Raw genomic sequence first — 27933 nt, forward strand, 5'->3', positions numbered from 1 at the left:
CACGTTTGATGTTGGAAAGACATACCGAGGTGGGTATTATGCAAAAAGAATGTTTTCAGAGCTGCTTAGCGCCTGGAGGCTTTCCCGGAAGACAGGATTTATGGTGTTGGCACCTGTGTATTTTGGCTACATAATTAGTATTGTTATTAATATTTTTGTGCTTAGCAGATGGTCACATCCATATTACCATACAGTGTTTATTCATTTTTACGTGAAGTCTGTTTATCCAGTTGGATGCAGTGCAGGTCACAGCAGACCACCGCACATTTTAAAAACACCCCTCCCCCAACCCCTCCCCACAGGACCGGACAGGGAGCTGCAGACAGTGCGACAGCTGATGGTCAACTTCCTCCAGAACCACACTAAAGACGACTGGCCTGTAGGGTGCCCCCCACTGGAACCCTCCAGGTACTGCAGCCTGTGCCCAGTGATGGCTTTATCTCTGGAGAGCTGTGTGATGTGATTATGGCACTGGCTTTAAGGTGGTTTAATACTTATTACATGTCCTAGTTAGGGCAGGTGGTTAAGTACCTACTGTGTCTTCTTTTGAAGTGCCTGATTTGGGTATTTTCTCCGAACAGGCTGGGTATTTTCCTTGCAGATGCCAGTATCCATAGCGACAGCTTTATTTTTTTTGAAACGTGTTATGCATATACACAGCCATATATTTAGAGCTGCATTTCCAGTTACATAGCCTTATAGAAAGGGACGGCAGCAGTGTGCTCACATCAGATTTCGGTCTGCAACCTTCTGATTGAAGCCTTGTTCTTTAGTTTAGCCAGTACTCTATTCTGCCTCTGTGTGACTCTCCCCAAAGCCATCTCACTAAAGTCTGCCTCTCCCCCTGCCTCACTATAGCCTGCCTCTCCCCCTGCCTCACTATAGCCTGCCTCTCCCCCTGCCTCACTGAAGTCTGCCTCTTTGTGAGTCCAAAGGGAATCTCGTTTTTTAAAAATAGACCTGACAGCCTCTCCTGTGTCTGTGCCCAGGTCAGACGATGTCCTCTCCCTGCTGGGGCAGAAAGCTGACCGGTACACCGCCATCATCATCGAGGACGAGGACTCGTACGTGGGCAGAGAGGTACACCAGCCGAGGGGGGACACACGATCCCGGCGGGTCCCTCAAAAATGACAACATGACCTGTAAAAGTGTCATCTGGATGAGAGGTTAAACCAGAGGCCTGAGTGAGTGTGGTCAGTAAAGCTCCCATGACACACAGAGTAAGGAGTCCCCGAGTGTCTGGGGTAAATTCCCAATCTGGCGGTCTAATCCCTGGTTTAACTGGCTAAATAATCCCTCCCTCTCCACCTCAGCTATGTGTGGGGAGCGCTCTGGTGCAAAATGGCTGCTTGGCTTCACTCAAGGGTGTGCTAGGCATTAGCAAAGCACGTTAGCCTCCTTGAAAGGTGCTAAAAGTGAAGTCCATTGGTTATCTGTTATTATGTGTAACGCCCTTTTCCCCTCACATTCCCAGGTGATTCTGGACCTGATGGTGTACGAGGGGGTGAGAGTGACGAGGGTCGTGAGCACAGACAGGGCCCTCCTGGAGAAACTGGGGGTCACCGCGGTCCCGTCTGCGTACCTCCTGCACCCCAACGGGACACACGGCCTTATGGATGTGTAAGTTAGCAGGGTTCTTATCAACTGATCAGGGATCAGCTTACTCAGACCCAGCCCTTATCCTCACCACTGTGTGAAAAATCTGTCTGTGATTCAGGGTCAGTGGTGAGGGCATATATGTTTGTGTGTGTGTGTATGTATGTGAGTGTATGTGAGTGTATGTTTGTGAGTGTTTGTGAGTGTGTGTGAGTGTGTGTGAGTGTGTGTGAGTGTGTGTGAGTGTGTGTGAGTGTGTGTGAGTGTGTGTGAGTGTATGTTTGTGAGTGTTTGTGAGTGTTTGTGAGTGTGTGTGAGTGTGTGTGAGTGTGTGTGAGTGTGTGTGAGTGTGTGTGAGTGTGTGTGAGTGTGTGTGAGTGTGTGTGTGAGTGTGTGAGTGTGTGAGTGTGTGAGTGTGTGTGAGTGTGTGTGAGTGTGTGTGTGTGTGTGAGTGTGTGTGTGAGTGTGTGAGTGTGTGTGAGTGGCTGCTCCGATAAGCTTACCCTGCTCAGGGATAACATCTCCTGTCCCAGTGCTCGGCGGAGTGAACTGGGATCACACCCTTCTGCCTGCACCATCAGCACATCCAGTTACATCCCTGCTCATCTCACTGCAGGGTTTAGCCTCTAGCATTTACAGTTAAACAACTGGTGCATAAAAGGCCTGTCGTGTGTGTGTGTGTGTGTGTGTGCGTGCGAGTGAGAAGATGTCTCCATCGGGATATTTGCAGGAATGAGTCAGACTGTATGAATATTTACGTGGAATAAATCATCTTTTTTTCATAGGATGAGCATAATCATAACTTAGTCATCTTCCATAACAGAGCCATGTTCCTCGGGAGCATGTGCACCTGCCTGCCAGGGAGGGAGGCAGGGAGATGTCTCCGCCTGCTACCTGCTCTGCCACTGGGGTGTCAGGCTGCAGACGAGCACATTTCACACAGTTAGAGGAGTGCTTGCTTACATTTCACGCAGTTAGAGGAGTGCTTGCTTACATTGCACACAGAGGAGTGCTTGCTTTCTCTACACTTGCTGCACGTGTGTCTCGTGTGTTGAGGGAAAACAGAGGCTGCTGACTGATTAACTGTGCAAACCGTGTCCCTCCCTGCTTTATCAAGCACACTGATTTCAGCTCTCCTCTCTGCCCCTCCCTCCCTCCTTCTCGTCTTGCTTTTCCCTTGTTCTCTTGCAGGCAGAAACGTCTGCGTTTCTTCTTCTCCTCCTTCCTGAAGCTTCTCCCAGGAGTGCACAGGAAGCAGAGCAACTCAGCCCGGGAACCAGTGCATGCTGGGAGTAGAGGGCATGGGGCAGCAGAGGTGTGGAAGGAGTTTGACAAGTAAGTGTGTGTGTGTGTGTATCTTTATGTATACAATGCGTATGTTTCCATGTTATGAACAAGATAAAAGTATGAGGATCATCCATGTGTACAACAGACTAAGTGCTGACATTCTTTTCTGGTTTGAATCAGGATATCAATGTTTTTTGTGTGGTCAAGCTATGCAAAAATCCTAGCCTTGTCTCAACAAATAAAAATGGTTTGCTGGTGCCACCTGCTGGCCAAATGTTGCACTTGTGATTGTTGAAATGCGGGTGGTATTTGCGTGCTGCTCATCAGGCTTGCCCCAGCTACTGGCCTCCCTGCCACTGAGGAAGCAAGCTACTGAGATGAGTTTATTTAAGCCTCTTTAGGGCCTCAGGCACCAGCAGTCCAGGTGGTTCCTGAACCGTGAAATCATGTTTTTGTATTGCTCTTTTTCCCCACATGGGGCAGTAACTGTTCCTGTTATACAAAGAACATATGAAAATGAATTCACCGCACTTTTAATTTCACACGTATTAAACACTGCAGTTGACGCTATCCCTCCCTTTCTGACTCACACCGTATCGATGTTATAAAAGTCACCAGCAGGGGGCTCCCTTGGCAGTTTTCTTTAACAGTGGGGAGAGTGACAGGACTGTTTTGCTGTGTGTGTAGGCCCTCTTCATACTGCTCCCTCTGTTCTAACCACAGACCATCGTGGAAATGACTGTAGGAAGTAGATGTAGTCTGCCATTTCAGAGGTTTCAAGTGTAAGGTTACAGGACAGACCATGAACAGTCCTTATGTCCCAAAGTTCTGTGCCATCCTCTGACTTTCTGTTCCTTTCCACATTCCACTCCCATAATCCACAGTCCGTAATGAACTCACAGTGGGAGTTTGATGTTTCAGTGGTTTTTCAGTTCAGTTGACATTTTGGTGTTTTTGTTTTCTCAATCTTGATATCTTGTGTGTGTGTGTGTGTGTGTGTGTGTGTGTGTGTGTGTGTGTTTGTGCGTGTGTGGTTTTTATTTGATCTGTAGGTCTAAGGTGTACATGGTGGACCTGGAGTCGGGGCTGCATTACCTGCTGAGGGTGGAGCTGGCCAGCCATCAGTCACTGGAGGGAGAAGAGCTCAAGACCTTCAAGGACTTTGTTACAGTAGTTGCCAAGGTAAGACACACACACACACACGCGCACACACACCCCTCAGAGCAGGTGAAGGAAACCCTAGCGTGCCCCATCTCTCTCCCTGGTACCCCAGGACACCTCACCACCCAGCATATTACATTTCCTCATGTCTCTACAATGGGAGTTCTGTAATCTGTAATTATGGCTGCAAATGATGTTGGCCAACCTATTTCAGTCCCCAATTCTTTGCCAAATTGTCATAATATTGTAATATTATAGGAAGTGGTAAAGCATTTTGAGAAGTGTCTGATTGGATGGTTACCCTGTAAATATTATGATTTTTTTTTTTTAACCCAACCCCCCGCCCCCCAAGCTGTTTCCGGGACGGCCGTCTGTGGTGAAGCTGCTAGAGACCCTCCTGGAGTGGCTGGTCAGCCTTCCACTGGAGCGGATCCCTTACGACGCCATCCTGGACCTGGTCAACAACAAGATGAGGGTGAGGGAGCCGAACCTGCAGCTCCGCTCGGTTACCCGGGCCCTGCCATCTGTGTGTAGGGTTACTGTCTGATATATGACCGCTCACTGTGGGTGTTTATCACAGTTGATGTGTTAGGCTTGATCCTGTGATGTGAATGAGGTGTGTGGTGCCCCTGTCTCCTCAGATTTCGGGGATGTACCTGAGCGACCGGCTGCAGTGGGTGGGCTGTCAGGGTAGCCGGCCGGAGCTGCGGGGGTACCCCTGCTCACTGTGGACTCTCTTCCACACCCTGACCGTGCAGGCTGCGCTGAGACCGGACGCCCTGGCCAACACTGGTGCATACCTCCCCACCCGTGCCCGCGTACACTCTGTCATCCTTTCATACGCTCTGTCATCCTTTCATACGCTCTGTCATCCTTTCATCCTTTCATACGCTCTGTCATCCTTTCATATCATCTTACTGTGCACTCAGACAGAGAAAGAGACTAGTGTTTAATTAGCTTTTTTTCTGCTGTGTCCTTCAATTCCTACTCTCCCCCCCCCCGATCCCTGACCTCTGACCCTGTCCCGCAGGGCTGGAGGAGGACCCCCTGGCGGTGCTGCAGACCATGCGCAGGTACATCGGCACGTTTTTCGGCTGCCAGGAGTGCGGCCGGCACTTTGAGGAGATGGCGAAGGAGTCCCTGAGCCAGGTGCGCTCGCTGGACCAGGCCGTGCTGTGGCTGTGGAGGAAACACAACCAGGTCAACAGCAGGCTGGCAGGTAGGGGGCGCTATACATACACTTGCACGCACACGCACTGGGGGCGCTGGGGTCACCGCTGGTGCGATGGCGGCAAACAGGAGACTGAGCTACACATCCTCAGTCCCACAGTGAGATGAGTGACACACGTTGGGCCATAAAAGCGTGGGGTCCTCTGTCATCCTCACAGGCCCAGAGTAGCTTCTACATCTCTGTGAGGCTGTCCACTGCGTAAATGAAGAATATTGCATAGATGAATAAATTATGAGTTATAGTACACATGGGTTACTATTCTCAGGGTTTTTTACGTCCTGTTCCTTTCTCAGAGGGAGAAAAGGTACATGCCCTTCCACACACAGCACTTTACAGAGAAGGACATCTCCCTCAGGCCACAACTCCCGCTCTGCGGTTTAGCTGCAGAACTCTCCTGACCTGAGTGTGTGTCTGTGTGTATACTGTGTGTATACTGTGTGCGCGCGTGTCTGTGTGTGTGTGTCTGCGCGCGCGTGTCTGTGCGCGCGTGTGTGTCTGTGTGCGTGTCTGTGTGCGTGTCTGTGTGCGTGTCTGTGCGCGTGTGTGTGCGTGTGTGTGTGTGCACGTGCGCGCATGTGGATGTGTGTGGATATGTGTGTGTCCTTAGGGAGAGACTCCAGTCAGACAGGGATTGTCATTTCCTTTGCTCGCTGGCTGCTCTTTCTCTGTCCCTGTGCAGAAAGAGGCTGCTCTCTCTCTGTCCCTGTGCAGAAAGAGGCTGCTCTCTCCCTGTCACTGTGCAGACACAGGCTGCTCTCTCTCTGTCCCTGTGCAGACACAGGCTGCTCTCTCTCTGTGTATGTGGAGAAAGAGGCTGCTCTTTCTCTGTGGCTGTGCAGAAAGAGGCTGCTCTTTCTCTGTGGCTGTGCAGAAAGAGGCTGCTCTTTCTCTGTGGCTGTGCAGAAGCAATAACTGTATTTTCTACAACACAGCCTGTAGTGTTCTATAATGGTATTACTCTGTATGAAGTCATTAAAATGTTGGTGCCCTTGATGGGAAAGTAATTATCGTTTTTCCCAGTGTAGGTGTAAATAATTATTCCGTTTAGTTTCCTTTTGATGTTGCATCATTATTTTTCTCACTAATCAGAGCCAGTGGTAGAGGTGTGAGTAATAAGACAGTGTATTGATGGAGCCACTCATTATTCATGCAATGAGGTATAATTCAATTCTCTACCATCACATTCGTAGTTCAACTCAAAGCATTTAGTTGATTTATGGTTGTTGACCTGACTGCCAGTAACTCTTCAGATGACTCAGTAAAAGCATTCCAGAAGGAACAAACCTCCGGTCAGGGGCTGAGCCCTGGATTGACCTGCTATATTAGCCAGCAGGAGCTGAGCAGGGGTTACAATTGCAATTTCGGAAAGAGGAACAACTTGATCAGTCTATTTTAAGCCTGTGTTCCTCTGGGCAGTTGTTGGTTCTGTCTTCTTCACAAAGAACGTGTTGTCTGGAGGTGCTGTGCTATACTAGTACACAGGGCAGTGAACCAAAGTGTTGGATTTGCAGTCACATTACCCCACTCCAACAAAGGTGCTTTCACGCCCAGAGAAGTGTGATATTTATTCCTGATTGGTAAAGAGTGAAAGCTGTGTTATTGGACATCACACTTTAGGAACTGTTATGTCTGAGCCTCCTTTGGGCTTGAAGAGAACTGATAAAATGGCAGTAAATGTGGCTAGGATAGCCTGATTATGTGCAATGTGAAGCGTGTGGGAGGAAAAAAAACAAATCAGACAAACCCAAAATAAAGAGTGTGTGCATGCATTAGGGGTGTGTGAGGTCCTAACCCGAACAAATGTGGGAGGAAATGGAGTCGTGGCCTTTTGGCTCTTTAAGCCCGTTGCCATTGGCTGTTCCACATAAAACGGACGTCATTGGCCATCAGTTTGTACAGTGTCAGAGATGAGCTGAATTCTCATTGGTTGGAAGTGCAGTGGCAATGTGTCACAGTGCTAACCCCCCGCTCCCTCTCTGCAGGGGCGCTGAGCGAAGACCCGCGTTTCCCGAAGACGCAGTGGCCGACCCCGGACCTGTGCCCGGCGTGTCATGAGGAGCGGGACGGCCTGCACGTGTGGAACGAGGAGCGCGTGCTGGCCTTCCTCAGACTGCACTACGGCGCCGCCAACATTTCCCCCAAATACGCCAGCAGCGCCAGCGGCCCGGAGCCAGGGGGCGCCGGCGAGCTGCAACCGCCACAGAGCCAGGGCGGGGCCCCTCCCGAGGGCCCGGACCACCCCCGCCCGGGCGACGCCGCCGCCCCCGACGACGGCCCAGCCCCCGAGAAGCAGCGGGCGTCCGGAGGGGCGGGGGAGGGGGGCACGGGGGTGCGGAAGGAGGCGCGGCCGGGGGTCAGCTTCCTGGGCCTGGGCTTCTCCAACGTGGACATGAGCCTCTGTGTGCTGCTCTACGCCTTCTCTTGCGTCTTCCTCATGCTCATGTTCTTCTTCTTTCGCATGCGCTCCAAGAGGTGGAAGGTCCGGTACAGCCGGCCCTACGTATAGCAGGCTGGCGCCACCTGCTGGCCCGGAGTCCAGACTCAGCTTGAGAGGAGGAGAAATGACCCTCAGACTGCCAATATCTGTCCCTCTAGCCCCAGCTGAAGGAACCTCCTGAGTTTTCAGTTTATTTTTTTAATCCTTGTTTTTGTTGAAATCTCATCTATGATTAGTGATGTACTCGAATGTGAAGAGACTCCCAGCATGAAGGAGGGGTCCCACGGGAGGGCCGGACCCTGTGGGCGGGGCTTCCTGGGGGGGCGGAGGAACCTTCACGCTCTGCCATACCGTCTCAGACCTTCTGTGATATCAGCGATGCCTCTGTGTCATGTGACCGAAGCCTGCGGTACAGCAGTGCAGAGGAAAGCGGTCAGATATGGCTGGAGAAGCTGGAATGGATGACCGTCACAACAGTGTAACTGGAACCCGTTGAATGAATTTGTCACGGGAGAGTGACCGCTGAGTATTTTCCTGTTTTGTAGCTTTTGCTGTGAAGTGAAGCTGTATTGGTAGCTTGTTTTATTTTGTCTGTTCAGAAGACCAGATCACATGTCATACCTCTTTCCCCAGCCAGACTTTGTGTATTCAGTGCTCACATCAGCTGAGTTTAATCTCTTTATGTGCAGTCATGAAGTCAGTGAGACCTCACGCATTGTGGTCAGCTTCCTGTTCTGATGTATATTGCGTCCTGATTGGCTGGAGGCTGCAGACGTCAGCATGGCGTCCTTTTCGGAGGCATCCGGAAGCTTCTGTAATGGTTCATACTGAGGTCACAGCTGCTTGTGGCGACAGTCAGCGGTGAAATGCAAGCTTATGTGGGTATCTGCTGTAAAGTGCAAGCTAATGATGGTTTCCATGGTAAAGCACAAGCTTCTGACAGTATCTACAGTAAAACATAGCATTTTCTGTGTTAGAACGCAAGCTTTGTGATGATTTCTGCAGTGTAATGCAAGATGTGACCGTTTCTGTATTGAAACACAGGGTTGTGACGGTGTCCTCTGTAAAATGTACCACGCGTAAAACAGCTCTCTTTCCCTGGAGCCCAATGCAGCTGTCACCTTTGACCGTCCGTTCTCAGCGTTTGCCTTTAACGCTTGTGTTTTCTGGTGGGTTGGTGTCATAGTGGCTCATTTCGAGTTGCTGTAAAATAGGCAAAACTTTGCAGCTGATGGTTCCGCTAGCAAATGTACCGCAAGCATGTAGTGTGAGTTTCAGACACACCCCTGACCTTTGCCAGAGGAGCTTATGAAGACTCTAAGCTAACACAACCTTTCTGTCAGTATGATGTTAAAGTCTTACAGAGAAGTACTTAACTGAGATGGAGATGAAGTATATACATTCTCATGAACGTTCTTCACTTTAGAGAAGGACAGAAAATTATCCATTTTGTATTTATTTTTTATATTAGAAAATGACCGTTTTGGAGAAATATATAAATGGATCAGTGTGTGGAGCAGTAGTATGCACACATGGTTGCAATAGGATTCCCTCAGTTTTATTATTGTCATGACAATGGATGATAAGATGTTTTCAGCAGGTATCTGTTGAATATGAGGCAGCCAGTATGAAAGTAAATATTTTCATGAGTGTTTAGTTAGTTGAACGTCAGTGGGAATGGGAAATAAATCTAGCTTACTATTTATTCTGTGATTGTATGTGATTCGGAATTTAGTTCCATTTTTTGTGTATTTATCATTTGCATTATGAGAGTGTCAGCGTGATTACTACCTTCTCTCTCTCTGGTCTTTGGGTCCAGTTCAGCCTTCTGCCAGAGCAGATAGATGCCAATCCTGGTCATTAGCCTTAATGTTTTTATAGGTCTCACTTTTTCCTGGGCCTTTACTGTAAGCGTCACTCCATGTCTGGAAACACGTTGCCTTGTCTGGCTGGTGACCTCATCACGATAAAGGGATTGTGAAAGGAAGGTTCTGGAACGTTGCGTTGTCATGGGGAAACCTCATGCTGTGTCCATGGTTCTGTGGTTGGCTGCAGTGCTCAGTTTGGACTGTGAACAGTGACAGTGAGCTGGCTGAAGAGGACGAGTGTGCTCCTCAATCCAGGGGGGTGCACTTTGATTGGCTGAAGACTTTGCACTTCACAAGTGGAGGCTGGGAGCCCACAGAAACCGTGATTCTAGACAACAGGTCATGGAACAGCATATTTTGGAGACAGTAGATTCTGAAGTAGTGGGCTCTAGAGACCGTGGGGCCTAGAACTGCATGGTTTTGTTCTGGAACAGTAATTTCAAGTGACATTTCGTTCTGGAACAGTTATTTTTAGAAACATTTGTTTCTGGTGATATCTGGGGGGCTCTGGAAGAGTGATAATTAGAGACAGAAGGTTCTGGAACTGCAACTGGTTCTTTTGCTGACTGACATTGGTCTTTCTTCCCAGTGGGAGAGAGTGAACCCGGCCCAGAAATAGAACAAGAAAAGCAAACCTGTAAAGCCATAGGGAAGACCTTACTGATTTTTTGTCCTTATAGTCCCTGACTTTCTATGTTTTAGGACAAATTTATTAACCCTATAATAGGACAAAGGTAAATTTGTGTCAAAGACTGTTGATGCAAAGTATTGTATTGTAATTACATTTTAAGTTATTGATGATTGCATTCAGGCTCAGATACTTGAAACTTATTTGACTTAAGCTGTCTGAAGTGTGTGAACTGCCAACGCTCTCTTCAGTGTACTGTGTGCTTCTGCAAGCAGTGCAGGTTTAAGCTTCTCTTACAGGACCGAAAGAATATACTTGTTAAAGCATGATTCAAATGGAAAAAGAGGAAATTGTGGATATTTTCAGGAGATTTGAATCTAGAGCAGCTGATGGTTGTAAGATGTACTCCAGTGAAAGTCTCATTGTGGGTTTATGGTGGTGTCAGCCTGCATAGCCACATCTAGAAGGCGAATCGACCTTAGGTGTGAGACTAGTCAGTATCTTCAGTATTTTGAAAGGTTGGTTAGGGGGCACATGGCTCTTACTCCGAGAAATGGTGTAATGTGTGGAGCAGACTGCACACAGGCCTCCCAGCTGTGTTCCGTCTCCTGCCGATGTTTCCAGCCCCAGCTTGTGTTTCTCAGATGAAAAACAGACCCGGTTTGAGCCGAGGGTGGAGATTTGTGCTGGTCACGTGGGTGGCCTTAAAGCACTGCTGCAAGTTAACTGCTTTAAATTGTTTGCTTTGTCTTTTGTTTTACTGTTTCAAAGATATATTACAATTAGTTTATGTAAACCTGTATATTTTTATTTATTTTTGAGAGAATTTAGTGGGGTTTTGTATCAATTTGATGTGTGATTTCTGTAATTTGTCTTGAGAATTAAAAAAAAAAAAGTGCATCATCTCAATCTCCTTTTGAAACCATGGAAAACACATTGGTTCATATGTCTCATCAGTGTAGCTGATGTAGTCTGAGGATGCAGCTATACCTGCTTGTCACTGAAGAATCAGAGAGCCCATCTTCACTAAAGATCAGATGAATAAATAGCGATTTCATTTCAGATGTATTATGTTGTCCTCGTAACTCTTCTCTTAGCTCGGTTTTGGTGCACTGCAGACCTGAAACATGTATGTTGACTGATTTAAGGTAAATATATTTATGTGCCAAATTTGAATCCCTCACCACAGTGTTTAACTGAGACTGAGAAGTCATTCTGACCATTTCGTAGGCTGATTCATAATGACTACGTGGGGGAAGCACTGATTTCAAAATTTAGGATTGTGGGATCGTCACTTGATTTATATTGCATATTTCCAGTGGTGTGTTTCATGAAAGTATTACTTAAAATAATCTAAACAAGCACATTCGCCTATACTTTTCGTTTATGGTGTTGCTTACCATTTGGGCTCTGCAGATTTTAGTTCTAGTGGAGGGAGGTTCAGCACCTTATCACTAACTCTGGACTCTGAGCTTATGTCGCTACCACTCTTACTATTTGTAAAATTTAATTTGTACTAAGACTGATTAAATAGTGTTCGTTGTTAAAATAACTGCCCAATGGACACGGTTCATAAAGACGATTAAATACCGAAGAAACCGAAGTGTGTAAAATCTTCGAGACCACGAATGTGTTTTTCGAATCTTTGAAAAACACAAAACTTAGCCCAACGAATGACGTCAAATAAAGTTGTCAATAATGGTGTCAATAATCGATTAAAATTAAGTGAAGACTGAAATATGTTTTCTGCTCCCAGCGCCTCTGAGGTTCTGCTCCTAAGGTAGGTCAGTATGGTTTGTTTCAGACCTACGGTTTGTTCTCCGTGATCTCTTAAAGAGATCAGTCTGATTTTCTGATGGCGGATTATGGCCATCAACCTTCCAACCTCAAGCAAAACAGCGCCTCCCAGCGTGTGGTCTGGGATAGCGCAGCAGGGTGTTCAGAAATGTTTGGCTGGGATAAAAAAAATGATTTAAAATGTTATTGCTCCCAACTTTTATATTCGGGGCATTTACTACGTCATTGTATTACTCTATATACAGGGTGTTATTATTATTATTACTTTACGATTGTCTACATAGCCATTACCCCACCATCACTGCTACACCTCAATCTCCCCATTTCGCAGGGGTTTTTTTTGTATCTTTGGACGGTAGAACTATTGAAATGTTAATGTATGCCCATCGGGACACTACAGATTATGAACAGGTTAAACTGTCAATTTTCGCTCGAATTTTGGCTTCAGGTTCGATGCTCATCGCCTGCCTCCTGTTGTTAGGTTTTGACTTGGGCACACGTGCCAAGTACAGCACAGGTTTAACTTGCCTTTACTAATGTGTAATCCCCTCAATTTGACTTTAAACGGATTGCTTCCGATTACAGCAACTCACAGTAAATAACGTTAATTATCGCCTGTGTCACGGATTTGGAGTTTTCTGATCTATGTGACACACGAACATGAAGACTTATCCACCCAAAAGAAGCCGGATACTTGTGAACATGAATTTCTGAACAACTGATGAATGTGCTTACTAAATATAACAACACGTGAAGCAAAGAAAATGACTGAGGGTAGTTCACTTTGCAGAGTTTCACTAGCAATCTATTTCAACATTAGAAAAGGAAAAATCCTGCGATGGTCGAGGCGCTGCTGCCAAGTTGAACATGAAGTTAAAGTTTGAATGCGTGTATTATCGGTATTACTGCTTTCTCTCACCACTTTCGCTATCCTACTGCTAAAATGTATTGTACGTGAATGATTTGTTATTCATCTATTTGTGTTAAGGAAGCTGTGCAAGCACTATGTGAGATACAAGCAACAACTTAGCGAGTCTGTCTTCGGATCATCCCACCCTGCATACACTTTCTTGGTCACACATGACTCTCCAAAAATACAACATTGAGGGTGAATTCTAGCACGTTTTAAGTATTCTAAACGTTCAAAACTGAAGACAGTAATATTCATAGATGTTCAGCGATTTATTAGACAGTTCAAAGGCATTAAAGAGTACATGCACCCCCGGAATTCAGCCTAATTTTTTTTATCAAAATAAAAATTGTAAAATGACTAACTATACGCATTAAATGTTACTTTTCTCATATAAAATAGTACGTACTAAATAAAAATAGGCTATACGTCCATCAATTATATTTTTTATTTTTTATCCTCATGTTCAAAAAGCGAAAACGATACAGGACCCCTAATATTCATTCCTTTTTCCCGGCTGAACAAAAGACGTGGAGTCTGAAAAGGCTTTTTTGTTTGTGACCGTGAAGACAATGTCCTATTGTGTGGGAATAAAGATGGACACGTGTACCGCTATTTCTGTTCGGGTGGCTTGATCTGAGAGCAAGGAAGCGAACTGCGGGCAGACGTCCCGGCAGCAGCGTCCGTTCTCCCTCCAGGACCCTGGACAGCGGCGGCCTTTCACGGCGTAGCGTCACGCTCTTTACTTTTGTTATGCTAAAACAGGGACCAGTCCAGACCGAGGTCAGCTGACGTTATTATTAATTGTCAACGTAGGAATCCCCCACCCCTCTCCTTCCCTACCTATAGACAGCCTCAACAAGCTAGCTGTTGCGTTTTAAACGTTGACATACCAGCAAGCTTGCGAAATCGATAGCGCCAGCCTCGTTTTTTTAGTTGATTTACTTTTTGGTTTTGGATCCTGTTCATTCTGGAGGTTGTATTTACTGGAGCAAGGTATCGGGTGGTTTATATAGACCTGTACTGGTTTACGAACACCAGTTAAGAATTTTCTTTTCAGTTACTCTCTATTACCGCATAGGCAAGTATATGTTAACCCGAAACGAACCGATTGCTTATGCATAATGTTGCTCGACCATCCTGGATCGAATTGTCAGAACCACGGAAATTTTTCCCGGCACTGTGCACGCCAAGGTAAGACACATTTTTCCTGATCGACTCGTTCTTAAATCTGTATCTGCCATATATTGATCTGTCAATAGATATAGCGCTTTCTGTAGGCAAGAAAGACATTTTCTGTTATTGCTGCCTCATTGAATCCCATTGTAGACCTATTTATTGAATGGACTTAAACTGACATTATTTGTGTGTGTGTGTGTTTGTGTGTGTGTGTTTTAAATGACAAAATGCAGTATTGCCAGTCATAATTCTGTTTTGTTTTGCAATTTACAGCTCTTATGTCCTTCGTAATTGCGCTGTCTGTATGTTGATTTTGTATCTCGTTTCGTGCCTTTTTCTGCATTGCAGAAACTGAACTGCCATTAATATAAAATACTGACCATGTGATTATGTTAAGAATATTAAAATATCCAGTGCAAGTATTTTACATGACACGCGATTTATAAATCGTTCATGTTTTTCTTTTTTCCTTTTATTTATGCCATATCGCATACTTTATTTCGTGCTATATTTCCAGTATCTGAAACTGGACCTGTTCCGCGAATGTTAAAAGAGAGCATTCAGCGTGCGTTCTGCTTGGGGCAGACGTTATGAATATGTAATGGACTGCATTGTTAGTAAATTATATGAACAGATGTTAAGCGCGTGCTGTCATTTCACACCATCACTCAACACTGTCGGGGAGACCACCAAGACACTCCTAAAGCCCTCGGGGGCCGGGCGCACCGACCGTCCATCGCGACAGCCTGTCTGCCTGTCGTCCTCTCTTTGCCCCGGTTTTGGACGCCTGGTAACAAAACTCATTCAACAGGTATCGGGTTCCACGACAGGTGTTGCACCTGAAGAGAAACGCGGTGGCAAAGCGACGGAACTGTGAGAAGTCGCACCCTTAGGGTGCCTTTCTCCGACGGTACAAAATGTGCGCGCGTTGAAGGAAAACGAAACTGCACATATCATAAAACAGTGTATGGTTTTAGAGGGCAAGAACTGTATTGATTCAGTTATATTATTTGGACGGTTTCAAATATATTTGCTTTAAACGCGTCAATTTTCACCAGTTCGGAATTCTAATTGAGTCCACATGTGACTATTACCCGTATAAAAGCTGCAGTTTATAAATCAAGTAATGGGCAGCTTCATAAGATTACGACCCACATATGTGTATAGCATACCTGTTCACACGCCTGTGTGAATATGACAGTTACGATGCTGTCCGTTTACACGTTTGTTTTGAGGAAAGAAGTACACGCAAATTTAGGAAACTTTTGTCTGTCATTATCAAAGTAGTTAGGTTTAGGTTTATTACAAAGCTAAACTGTCGTTTTAAAACCAGAACGCCTACAATGTATTGATTATAAATCATTTCTCTTCATTAAATCTAATATAGACCTATGCATATTTTAACTGTCTTATAATATGAATTAAACGCCATACCATGCATCACTATTTTTTAACTTTTGTGAAAATTAGTTTTGGAGAAACTAACTGCACAAGTGTGTAGAAGTATGCATGTGTTGCGCAGTATTTTAAATCTTATCGCTCTTTTTATTCAACTACGGTCGCGTGACCCATCAAAAGTGCTCGATCAACGAGGCATAAAAATATTATTATAGGTTAAAAGTAAGAAATAACACTGAAGTATCAAGCATCTTTCACCAAAATGTGTTTCATACACTCTGAAAATGCCAGCAAATGGTCCATTGATTTTGGATTCATCAGAGGGCTGGCGTATGGTAGTACTAGGCTTGATTTCCCTTGGCGCTCTTTTGCGCTAAAGATCAGTGTCAATAAAATGGCTCTGGGTGTTGCTTCACTTTACATTTTATTGAGCGGCCGAATTTTCTCAAAGTAAACAGTTGTCTTCGAGAAACCCGTGCACGGACGACGCTGTATGAATACAACCGATTGCACGCGCATACAGAGGATACGTGCGAACCGTGAAACGAGTTTCTGCTCACACGGTCTCAGCTTTGGATTCAAGTGGAAGAACAACCAGTTACCTCCGGTATTATTCAATCTTATGAATGAAACGAATGAATATCCTTTGAGAATATCGAAGTAATGTAGACAAATTTTATTTATTGATTTATTTTATATAATTTGATGAAATATGTTTTGGTTTATAATTTGTTAAGATAGTCGTGATTTGTTTCATGACGTGGCAGCAAGATCTGGAGCACAGGTGCATAGTACGTGCGAATATGCTATACTATAGAATATATTGCACGTACTATTCTACTTCAGAGGAAAATCATATTTCCGATATGAATTCTGGATATGAATTTTGAATCTCATTTTTTTTAATCTCTACTACGTCCACTTGCAGCTTGTAATACTGTGTTTATTATGCAAGTTGCTCTGGGAATCTGATTAATAAATTATTATAACTGAAATGTGTGTAAGTAAAGCATGCAAAAATGTATGGTGACAGCCTCTTGCAGATCGTTAATCTGTTTGATTTGGTTGCTGGTGATAGGCTATACGTCATAGCCCACTCATGAAAAGTCTTCAAATAATGGCAGCTGTCCGTGGAGGAACACGAATCTGCTGTTCTTATTTACCGTTACCATCTTCAGCTGTCTCTGAGATCCAGCTAATTACGATCCACGTGTTTGTTTTGATTGCCACTTATTTTCGTTCTGTCATAGTTACTTTTTTACAATTAGGCTTATTAGCAGAACATAAATTCTGTCAAATAACGTAGCCCGTGTTTCCTGTTTTTCGTTTGCATACGATGATAAATAAATATGAAATGTATTTCGTAATGATATACTTAATAGTTTAAATTAGAAGAGTTTAGGACGTGCAATTAAAGCAGCCTGTGTGTTCTCACATGGGCTGTTCGTGTTCATATTCCTTCGTCCTCATTCGTTAGAGTGACGAATTGTTTCCGTTCATTTAAACTCAGTTCAGTTCAATTGTATTGCACTACTTTCAAGTCAATTCAACTAACCATTTTGCAGCATAATTATAAAAACAGAAAAAGCTGTATAACATACTATTAGCACGCCTAAAAAGTAAAAACATAAATAAATAAATAAACGAAAACATTACAGAATTAAAATCATCACATATGCATAACAGTAAAGGATTTAAAAGAATATCAACACAATTCACAGTCATTCACAGTCAGACCATGAACTGAAAGAAAAAACATTATGGATCATACTATAATAAAGTAGTAAATTAATCCTAATAGATAAATTAATTAATAGATATATGGAAAGGGTTGAGTCACACAACGCAAGTGAACAAAAGAAAACCCTATGGAAAAAAAAGGCTAGTTTTGATCTGCTGATGTAAAACAAACACAGCTTAGCCTGCTGCAAAGTGTCGTAAGAAGTTGTGCGCTTCTCTGAGAGTGGGCGCCGAATATCTCCCATCTCTGTCTCGCTTTAACTTTGCAGTCACCGGGGTGACCGGGCGGCGGAACCCACCGCCCCACTCACAGTCCGCTGCGCTCGCTCAACAAAACGCACGGCTTCTGTCTCCGGATGTCATGAACTGCTCTTTCAGAAATCACTGTCTTTGCGGACGGCGACAGTCACTCAAACGTGGTCTTCCTATCGTGTGATAACCCGTTAATTAATCGGGAAATTAGGCGACATGGACGGCATTAAAGAGCTGACCGCTCCAAAGGAACCTCGGTGTAACGTGGACATGCTGTTTGCATTGCTAGCACAGAGAGAAGATCCACGCGAAGGTATCTACAGGGAATGTCATTACACACTGAGCTGTAACTGTAGAATATGCTAAATATGCTCTATTGGTGCATGCAGAATCTCTATTTTTTCTATTTTCTTTCTTCACGTAAACCACAATAGGATTCCAACTATCATTCCAATTGATCATTTTCTATTTATATCTCCTTTTTTGAAATGCGCATTTATAATTCTTTTTAAGAATGAATGTATCGAGTCCAAACGTAAACATATTAAACAGACTAAATAATGGGCCTGATTAATTTCCAATATGACTGTATCGTGAGGGACTCCGATGCCGAAGAAGCCAACATCTCCGTACAGCAGGTTGTGATTTACTTGGTGGATACCTGAATTTGGTGCAAGATCGTTCCTTTTTCCCTTTTTTTTGTTTGTTCTAATGCTCTTCGCTCTTATCTTTGTAACGCGATGGATTATGACTAAATCTGGAAGGCGAAGGATTAGGGCCAAAGACGGAGGATCTGTATAATGACATATGTCTTATCTTTTTATTTTGGACAATACAAAGCAACTCTCCTTCTTAAAATAGAATAGATTACGACTATGTCGGACCATTTTTACACCGTAACTTCATTTATGAACTCTCACTGATATAACATTTTATGACGATGTTTGACGCCAAAATAGGCGTGTAACATTTATTCCTGATTTTATATGGTAGCAGGCCGTTCTTGTTCCAGCTTTAGTTTGTACTTTGGTTTGATTTTTTTCCTACACTGTACGTGGCTTGGGGCCTGTACCGAAATAAACTGATATTATACAGGAAATGAAAAGGAAAATGACATATTGTTATTGTATGTCTCCCGGTTGCTGCTGGTGTATTTATATATAAAGAAGATGAAACTTAAGAGAAGAAATGTGGCCTAAAGTCGATGCCGCTGAACCATTGTGTTCTGGTTTTACAGCCCCCTTTCAATAAATAATACGTTCTCAGTTCGCCTACTTGTGACGTGGCTCTAGTTGCTATTTGTAGCAGGTCGGTAGGGCATCTACAAATAGGACGCATTCATTTTTTATTGGAGGCCCGCAAAACACACAATGGGAAAGCGATTCCGCCGCGAAGCGGAAAGCTGGGGATTTATTGATTAAGGCACTGCCGTGCGTCCCATCTTCGGCAAACTGAAAACTTAAGCAAGGCAGATATTTGTCTGTTCCAAACAAAACAGCATTTTTACTACCCACTAGCGCTTTAGATTTCTACTGAACATCATTTATCATCTGATGAACATCTTCATCATATTGGATTTCATGATTCGTACTTTGTTGATTATTGTCTGACTGTTGTTAAAGCAACATGGTTTTATATTGCTGAACGAAACATAATACTGTCCATGAACAAGATGCCAACTACTGCCTGTAAACCAAAACATTATTATTATTATTATTATCATTATTATTATTATTATTATTATTATTATTATTATCATTTCATGTTCGAATTATTATCATTATTATGATTACTTTCGCAAGCATGCCACAGAGTTTGTGGTTTTCACAATTGTAGCTTTATACAGAAATCCATTCAGCACGCTCAGCAAGGTTTGGGTGCGCTGAATAAAAGAAACAGCTTATTTTGAGAGATTGCCTCACTTGCAACGGCGAATAAGTCTAATTATGTGGCGTTAAATTCATATGACCGAAAAATGGGCCGACCCTTTTCCGAGTATTTATCCCGTTTAAGTGCGGCCCTGTGCGCAGGTAACCTGCACGTGCACATCAGAGCGTGGTGAACAACTGCAAGACATTCACACTGTCGGACTGAAGCGTTCTACAGCCTGTTCTTATTATAACGATTTAGACATCTGGATCTTATAAGATCGTTTAATTCGTTTAAAATTTCCCCTTAGTCTACACAAACCTAAATAAAAATATCAGAGAATATCAGAGAAAATCATAAAGTTTATTGAAATTATACACAGAAAGATGAAGTCTAGTAAGTGGAGTTATGTACATTTAAACATAAAATTAAATGCCACTTACGTTATACGACTCCGTTGTTGACGCTAAGTGAACAGGTGTATGTACACAAACAGACCACAACAAAGCAGCCACACGGCTCGTTTTTCTCTACACAAATAATATGAACTGCATTACTACATTCTGGTAAAATGATCTTAAATGTTTGTAGTAGTTGAAACTACTGTAACTTCACGTGGCAATTTTGTGAATCGCATTTTTGGTCAGACGTCGATCCTTTATTACCGGCAAGAGTCTCGTGATTTTTGATTATGTTTTAATGGGTTAATGCAATTTACCTTACGCTTCCTGGTTGGGTTAAACGCGTGTGGGAAACTGCATGTAAAATACGGCGTGGTGAGCGGCAGTGATTGGCCGAGGGGGCTGCAGAATGCAGGCGTTTATTGGCGCTGCGCAGGATTCGGCTTCTGCAGCTGCAGCCGGCATTAAGCAGATGGTTGTTTTAATCACCAAGTTTCCGGCGCGCCAGGTCCAGGCTCGCGACCCCGGGGGCTGTGCGATGCCACTCGCTTTATGAGAGGGAGATTCCGCGGATTCAGATTCGTTTGGATTTTCAGGATCTGAAGTCAAGTGCTATTGGTCACCATGCAAAGTAAGCGGTATTCTAACTGCATCTTGTAGACACAGACAGCCGAGGGAGGGAGGGTGTAAGTAGCAGGTGTGAAACGGCGAGGAACTCGTTGGCATTGATTTCCTCGGTGCTCGTGTTGATATCAAATTGGGAGATTTAACGTCCAGTTTCCTGGATGATCAGATTCGCCATTGGCTGGACAGGCTGGGTGTTTGCGCTGCGATTCACCGGCATGTAGAGACAAGAACGGCATCCCTGAGGTGTAAATGTCTTGCTGTAAGATAGTCATTTATGGACATGGGCTGGTTACCCTGGAATCTCGCTTTGACCGGCAAGTTATCAGTGTTGTTTTCATTTTTACAAGATACATTCAAAAGTCAGAGCTATCGAATTATTTTAAAATCCTTGGATAATTTATGTTACATTCTGTTGCTCATCTTTCGTATGCATTTTACTGGTTTGAAACATTTTTTCGGTTTTGACCGGGTTCACAGTAAGGGCTCTTCGAGTTCTGTACTGTTAAAATAGCTGTTGAATGGTATTGTTAATATATTTGATCAGTATGCAGTGTTGTTTGCATAGGCCTACATTATAACGTTTGTGGTTGCTTCCCTAATGCCACGCGATGGTTTGTGGTCCGCTCTTGATTTTCCTTTTTACTCTTTGATTAAACATGGATAAAAATAATTAATCCAATACGATGTGTAGTACACTATTAACACTGCTGCTTCGACTGATATTAATGATAATGATACCAGCACAGCAGCAGAAATGGTACGGTTATAGTAGTAATTATGTATGGAGTTATCGTCTCTTAGTCGGAGGGTTCGTGTGGCTATGAATAATTTCACCTGACGCCAGAACTTTTCTGGTTGTTATGGTAACGCTGTAACTCCAGCGCTGAGTAGGCCTACTGCAAGCAGTGACTCGAAGCGAGCGGTATCGTGGGGTTTTCCGTGACAGGACGTCAGCACCGAAAGATAGACAGTACAGAGATGCGGCTTCATTTGACGATGATGTTGGCGTTATAATTGTAAAAATTATAACAATATACACATTATTATTTGTAGAGCGCTTTTCAGGCCAAGAAGTTCAATGTGTTCCACAGTACGCAGTAAAGACAAAACAATGACTACCGAACAGGGCGAAAAGTACAGTAGAATGCAATAAACATATTAATAATACGGTAAAAAAAAAAAATCAATGAAAATATGTAGAAAGTTATAATATTTAAAACAGATGGTAGAATGACAAGATGAAAAAGCAGTTAAAAACACATTGACCTGTTGGAGATCACCATGATGCTGTTGCTGTAAAAACGCTGATGTAAATAGCCTACTTAGGCTACTGCATGTGCCGATTTACAGGTCGATTCAGGTGGCCTCGGTGCCATCGAGTGAAATTTTGAGTTTGAAAGTTTGAAATTGTCCTCCGCGTGGGCCCCCTGCGGCCGGACAGCTGTGTTGATGGCGTGTGTGTGCTCCCTCCCCCCGGCAGAGATCCCGGTGTGCGCCGGCTGCAGTCAGCACATCGTGGACCGCTTCATCCTCAAGGTGCTGGACCGCCACTGGCACAGCACGTGCCTCAAGTGCAGCGACTGCCACGCGCAGCTCACGGACAAGTGCTTCAGCAGGGGCGACAGCGTGTACTGCAAAGAGGACTTCTTCAAGTGAGTGCGGTCCGCCTGGCTGCGCACAAACACAGCTGCGCGATTACCGGACAGAAAAGCGGCACTGCGGAAAAGGGATCACGAATTATGTTAACCTGAGGAAATCCGACGGAAATCTGACGATGTACGATGTTACACGGATCTTCATTCTGTCTCACTTTGTAGCAAACGTCACTTGTAAGCGCATGGTTTTGATCGCAAGAATATTTGGTTCTGCCAGAAAATAAGCGAATCAACGCGTCACCAAAGTTTTATTATGGCTAATATGTATTTAATTATCTTTTATCACAGCTGTGACAACCGGACATACATTTTCCAATAATCATGAGTTAAAAAATTACTCTGCGGGCAGAATTTAAAAGAAAATCCCGGACAGGGAAGAGAAGAAAAGGTCGCTTCGTGTGTGCCGAAATTCCGAGCTATTAATATTTTATATTCCAACAAAATAGTATCTATGACGGAGAATATCGCGTTAATAATATTATTTACATTTGTGTATGGAATATTTATTTATTGCATATGTACAGTAAATATCATTACAAAAATATAAAAACTGTGCTGGGTGGGCAGTTCGTTTGCCAAAAATGTGTTAAACTGTGCTATGCAATCCGTGTATCTGATGTTCATGCGCTTCTTTCCAAAAGGCGGTTTGGAACAAAATGCGCAGCCTGTCAGCAAGGCATTCCGCCGTCCCAGGTGGTGCGGAGGGCGCAGGACTCCGTGTACCACCTCCACTGCTTCTCCTGCATCGTCTGCAAGAGGCAGCTGGCCACGGGCGACGAGTTCTACCTGATGGAAGACAGCAGACTCGTGTGCAAGGCTGACTACGAGACGGCCAAACAGAGAGGTGAGCCCGAGGCGCCCCGTTCGGACGTTAATCATGACTTAACTGTACAACCAAGCTCCAGATTTAGTCTTTGCTTAACTGTATCAAGTTTCAGATTTAGTCTGTCTGGCGCGTGGTTCGTCCTTAACTTCCAATATCAAACTTCAGTGTTGTGTTTTTGTTAATTACGCCGCCATTTCCATTGCAGTCAATGAACTCCAAGCTAATCAAGTTTCGAAACTGAGGCGCTCGGGCAGAAGCAGCGCTCCCACAGCGACTCGATTTTGTCTATCTGTGGAAAAGGCTACAGAGGAGAATTCGGTCCTTTTCAGTTTGCGTCGAGAAACGTAATTAATTAGACATAAAATGCACATGTCTAAATTTACATGCTGATCTACTATGCTAATTACATCCTCTGTTTAAAAGCATAGTTACCTATATTGGTTATAACATTTGAATATATATTAAAATGCTAAATTCTACATATTGTGCATGCGTGTCATCCTAATCATATCATATTTTCATAATTAAATTATATAATAGAAATAATTGCCATGGTTATCTTTAACTTTTTATGTTAGAGGTTCCAGTAATGTTGAAACAAATACGCGATTTGGCGTCTGCAGTCAGATTCCGCCGTCAAGTTAAACATAGTAAAATTGTGACGTATGAAGCAGCGCTCCTCTGGCCTCGGTCACACGTTTTGCAATTTATCCAGAAATGAGGGATTGGTCAGTGCATCGAGTTAGCCTATATGCTTTTTCTATTTTAACTCAATAACCTTTCATTAAACAACCGCTTTGAACTGTGAACTTCATCTCCTAGGGCAGCGGGTCATCCATAAATACTTGACCCACCTGCTCTAATAACACCACAGTCTGCCTCCAGATCGATAGCGCGCTTTATATATATTGCAAATCCAAGTGCAGTTGGGAAGAAAAACGAGCACTCCCCCCTCCACAATCCTGGGCCACAGTCACGAGTCAGCACATTCCGCGCGCGCCCGGTGCAATGTGCGATTCAGCAGACTCCCTCAGAACGCGCTGTCACCATCAGCCCATATAAATCCATTTACTAGCTTTTCTCCGCCTCGGGGGTGACTGATGATTTAGATTACTTAATCTTTCAAACTTTGAAGATGAACCTTTCTTTGCAGGAGAAATGTTGGTAACTTTATACAATTGTCTGTAGTAAAATTACTAATGCATCGTAATAAAACAATGAAAGCCAAGAACAACTCAGTGAGGCTTAATATAATTTAGTTAGATTTTCAGCATCAAAATATCTAATTTGTATGATAACCTTAAATAATGAAGATAAGCTTTGCTCCCAAACGTCCAAGAAACCTAATGTTATAGTCAAAGTCCTTCCATTTGTCTGTTTTCTAAGAGATTATCTTATCCTCGTGTATTAATTCGCGGTCTGCAGTGAATTTCCTTTATGAATTAACGCAAACTTTCAGGAATACATGCGTTTGTTCAGATTAGGGTGCTGTGATACTCAGACTAAAAGGAAGATGAGAAAACGCGGACTGATAGATTGTATTAAAAATTTAGCCAGAGGAAAACTGAGCTAGCGTGTCCTGTGTATTTTATTTTGTTTTTCAGAGGCGGACTCCACGGCGAAGAGACCACGGACAACCATCACCGCCAAGCAGCTGGAGACCCTGAAAACCGCCTACAATAACTCCCCCAAACCGGCCAGACACGTGAGGGAGCAGCTGTCCTCGGAAACCGGCCTCGACATGAGGGTCGTGCAGGTAACGCATTCACCGTTCATAATGTTTTTTTCTAAACTGTGGAGTTTAGAATATTGTCATGGATTGTATCGAGGATATAAGATTGTTATTTTACGGTCTAAATTTACGGTCGTCTGAGGTCAGATGAAGTTCTCAGATGAAAGTCGGGTTGCGAGGACAGGGCTATGACAAGCTCATTAGCAGAAATACAAGGCACTGGTGTGCTGAGGTTGCCGTGGCGGACTGTGGTCATATATATTGTTTTATGTATCTGTATTTGCAAGGGCAACAGGACTCTTAGTGCATTTGCTTTGAGTCACACCATCAGGTAAAGTGCTGTCCCTCGGATCGCCAGTTTAGATACATTCCTGGCTACATTGTAAACTTGTGAAAAACCATAGCGCCTATGCTGATTGATAGTCAAAAGCGCAAAAAATAAAACAAAAGAAAATGGCTTCGTCCGAGGTGTACTCGTGTCTTAGGATGTTATTTCCCTTTAAAAGGTAGATGTTACAGACACAATAATGTTTCGCGTTAGAAGCAGGTAGAATTAGCGGATGTAGAATAAATTGGTTTTGTTAGAAATCATTTACAATGCGTGTAAAAGTGTCGCGAGTGAGATACCTGTGATTAAACTGAGCTCGGCGGGCTGGCGCGTTCTGCTGAGCGAGAATCCCGTCACCGGAGGTAACCCACCACACCGCGGGTTAAGGACAACTTGTAGCTGCTTGCGAGTCAATTAACTCTGAGATAAATCTTACCTCAGGGGCGCGGGTCGTGGTAATTCTAACGTTAATGCTCTGTCTTGCTCTTTCAATCTCCTACTTAATGTAAGTAGGTAAGAACTTCACAAAATGAATAATCGTTCAGAATTAATGTTATAAAAAGTAAAGCGTGTTATATGAAACAATGGATACAACATTATAGTATCATTATAAATATATGAATTGTGATTTCCCTACTGTAAGACTTAAATATAGAATGTACCGAAAAGCCAAATAATCGAAAACCCGGTCACTATTTTCAGGACCAGTATTGTGGACAGCGACAGCACATAGATTTGTAGTTCGTTATTGATTGGTCAAAGAATTCCTTCCAGTCAATCAAAGCGCATAGGCACATTCCAACGTCATAAGCTGTTTACAAAATATTTAAATGGTGAAATCTGACTGAAGATTGGTTAATTTCAAAATATTTCTACATAGTCACGTAATTTAATTAGTAAAATTAAGTTAGTATCAACAGTATAGTGTCGGGAAAGAATGTAAATAATTATACAAATATAATTTTTTAAATTAAATTTCTGTTTTTTATAATATGGGCACACAATGTAACATTCTACTTTATAGAAAGTGTTCCTTAATTGCTGAACTAAGCACGTGCAGTTTTTAGGGAATGATTTTCAGGACCCTGTTTAGACAGCTTTCCTTTCCATGGAGGGGTGAAACAGAACCCAGCCGGTGTGCCTGCAGACAGGGGGGCTGTACTTCACCTGTTCCACCTGAAAAGGGCCAGCCAGCACTGCATTCACCGGTGGCTGTAATTCCAGGTGTGGTTCCAGAACCGGAGAGCCAAGGAGAAGAGGCTGAAGAAGGATGCGGGGCGGCAGAGGTGGGGGCAGTTCTTCCGGAACATGAAGCGGTCGCGGGGCGGCTCCAAATCAGACAAAGACACCCTGCAGGATGAGGGCATGGACAGTGACGCGGAGGTGTCCTTCGCAGGTACGGCCGAGCGGCTGTCTTTGGTCTCAGCTCCTTTCAGCTCACAGCCTCCAGTGGGAGGAATGGCTCACAGTGGAGAATGAAATCATGTCATTTTATATCAGCTGTGGCTAATGTCTTCACAAGCTCCCCGTATCTGAACCTGTCACTCTGCACTGTGTACATTACATTGCATGATTTGTCATTTACCAGATGTTCTTGTCCACAGCAACTTACATACAGTAGGCTACAAGTTTTTCCATTTATACAGCTGGACATTTAGTGAGGCAATTGTGGGTGAAGTACCTTGCCCAAGGGCACAGCAGCAGTGTCCTGGCAGGGAATTTAACCAGCAACCTTTTGATTGTGAGGCCTGATCCTTACCATTACACCACACTGCTGCTGTGTACCTGTATCTATTTGTCTGACGTCTTTCTGTGTGCTGTGGGGCAAGTCTCTTGGGCAGGTTATCTATGATGGGAAGCCATCATTGATTAATCTACCTGGTGAAAATAGTTGAAATAAAGCAAATAAAAAGCAGAAATGCACAAGAAATGAACCATCAGGAACACAGTCTACTGCAAACCATCTGTGGTTTGTCCATCAGAAGGTCTTACCTTCCCTCTGAATCATGCAATCATGCATCATGCATAAACACTCATATTTCTGCTGTAGGAGTGTCCTGTCTCTGGTTACTCATTATCCATTGATTTGCTGAAAGAAAAGTTACTCAGCTGCTTTTGATAAAATGCACTGAAGTTGACATTTTGGTCATAAAATCATTTGAAATAAATGTGACAAATGAATTCACGGTTGTTTGATGTTTGAATTCTTTTAAACAGAAAGTTGAGGTTTTGCATTTGGCAGGGGGTCCCAGCACCTAAAATATCTCATGACAATTTACTGTTACCGTTTGTAGAGTTTTGGCATTATCAGTAACAAAGCACTTCCTGTTTGTATGTCTCTGCACATGCTCAGACGATCCCTCCGTGGCTGAGATGGGCCATCCTAACGGGGTCTACCACGGGATGAACGAGTCCGCCCCCTCGCTGGGGAGACAAGGAGGCGGTCACGGCCCCTTCCCGCTGGAGCACGGGGTCATCCAGGGCCAGGATCCGTACAGGGACGTCCGCTCTGGCAGCCCCTACACCCTGCCCCACTCCCCCGGCTCCCTCCCCAGCCTCCCCCCAAACCCACCCATCATGTCCGGCCTGGGGTACCCCGAATCGGGGCTGTCCATCATGACCCCGGGCGGAGCGGCTGGGATGGGACACGGCGTGCGGGGCATAGGCGGGCCCAGCGGACCCAGTTCGGACGTGTCCACGGGGAGCAGCGGGGGTTACCCTGACTTCCCAGCCAGCCCGGCGTCCTGGCTGGATGAGGTGGACCACGGGCAGTTTTGATGGCGGCGGAGGACGGGAAGGTGCTGCCACACACAGCCGTGTTCCGAGTCTGGCAGTGCATTGTGGGAAGGGAAGGGACAGCGCCACCAAAACTGAATCAAGAGACCAAGTGACTCAGCTCAGGAAAAGCGGCCCACACCACAAGCTCCTCGCTCGTCACCTGCAGGGACCGGACAGAGGTGAAGGTGAGGGAGGAGGGGGTGGGTCTGAGAGAATGAGGGGGGGGGGGGTAC

The 27933-nt window shown here is 44.3% G+C and overlaps 2 protein-coding genes across 3 annotated transcripts in view; both read left to right on the top strand.

Annotated features, from left to right (window-relative positions):
• Nucleotides 1–11038, top strand: part of qsox2 (quiescin Q6 sulfhydryl oxidase 2) — an 18370-nt gene extending 7332 nt beyond the window's left edge. Inside the window, exons 3-12 of the mRNA XM_036528011.1 lie at nt 1–29; nt 303–408; nt 990–1080; nt 1475–1620; nt 2788–2931; nt 3936–4065; nt 4397–4519; nt 4686–4836; nt 5075–5263; nt 7258–11038. The exon at nt 1–29 is cut by the window's left edge and continues 20 nt beyond it. Of these exons, the coding sequence (XP_036383904.1) occupies nt 1–29; nt 303–408; nt 990–1080; nt 1475–1620; nt 2788–2931; nt 3936–4065; nt 4397–4519; nt 4686–4836; nt 5075–5263; nt 7258–7781 (1633 nt within the window). The 3' untranslated portion in view covers nt 7782–11038. The remainder of the gene's footprint in view (nt 30–302; nt 409–989; nt 1081–1474; nt 1621–2787; nt 2932–3935; nt 4066–4396; nt 4520–4685; nt 4837–5074; nt 5264–7257) is intronic.
• A 3001-nt stretch (nt 11039–14039) lies between these two features.
• Nucleotides 14040–27700, top strand: LOC118777078 (LIM/homeobox protein Lhx3-like). 2 transcript variants are annotated; one of them, XM_036527797.1, is made up of 6 exons: nt 14040–14109; nt 21862–22033; nt 22678–22880; nt 24467–24618; nt 26147–26318; nt 27276–27700. In XM_036527797.1, the coding sequence occupies exons 1-6, from the start codon at nt 14040–14042 to the stop codon at nt 27698–27700; spliced, it is 1194 nt and encodes a 397-aa protein (XP_036383690.1). The 2 variants fall into 2 exon arrangements, with proteins under 2 accessions (XP_036383690.1, XP_036383691.1); XM_036527798.1 differs by lacking the exon at nt 14040–14109 and adding an exon at nt 17755–17797.
• Nucleotides 27701–27933: the final 233 nt, after the last annotated feature.

This window comes from Megalops cyprinoides, chromosome 4 (genome assembly GCF_013368585.1).
Source record: "Megalops cyprinoides isolate fMegCyp1 chromosome 4, fMegCyp1.pri, whole genome shotgun sequence".
NCBI lineage: Eukaryota > Metazoa > Chordata > Actinopteri > Elopiformes > Megalopidae > Megalops > Megalops cyprinoides.

Excerpts from the sequence above, each read along its gene's own strand:
- LOC118777078 (XM_036527797.1), top strand. The coding sequence starts at position 14,040 with ATGTTGCTCGACCATCCTGGATCGAATTGTCAGAACCACGGAAATTTT. Across the intron at positions 14,110-21,861 it reads CCGGCACTGTGCACGCCAAG|AGATCCCGGTGTGCGCCGGC; the intron begins GTAAGACACATT and ends TCCCCCCGGCAG. Across the intron at positions 22,034-22,677 it reads TGCAAAGAGGACTTCTTCAA|GCGGTTTGGAACAAAATGCG; the intron begins GTGAGTGCGGTC and ends TCTTTCCAAAAG.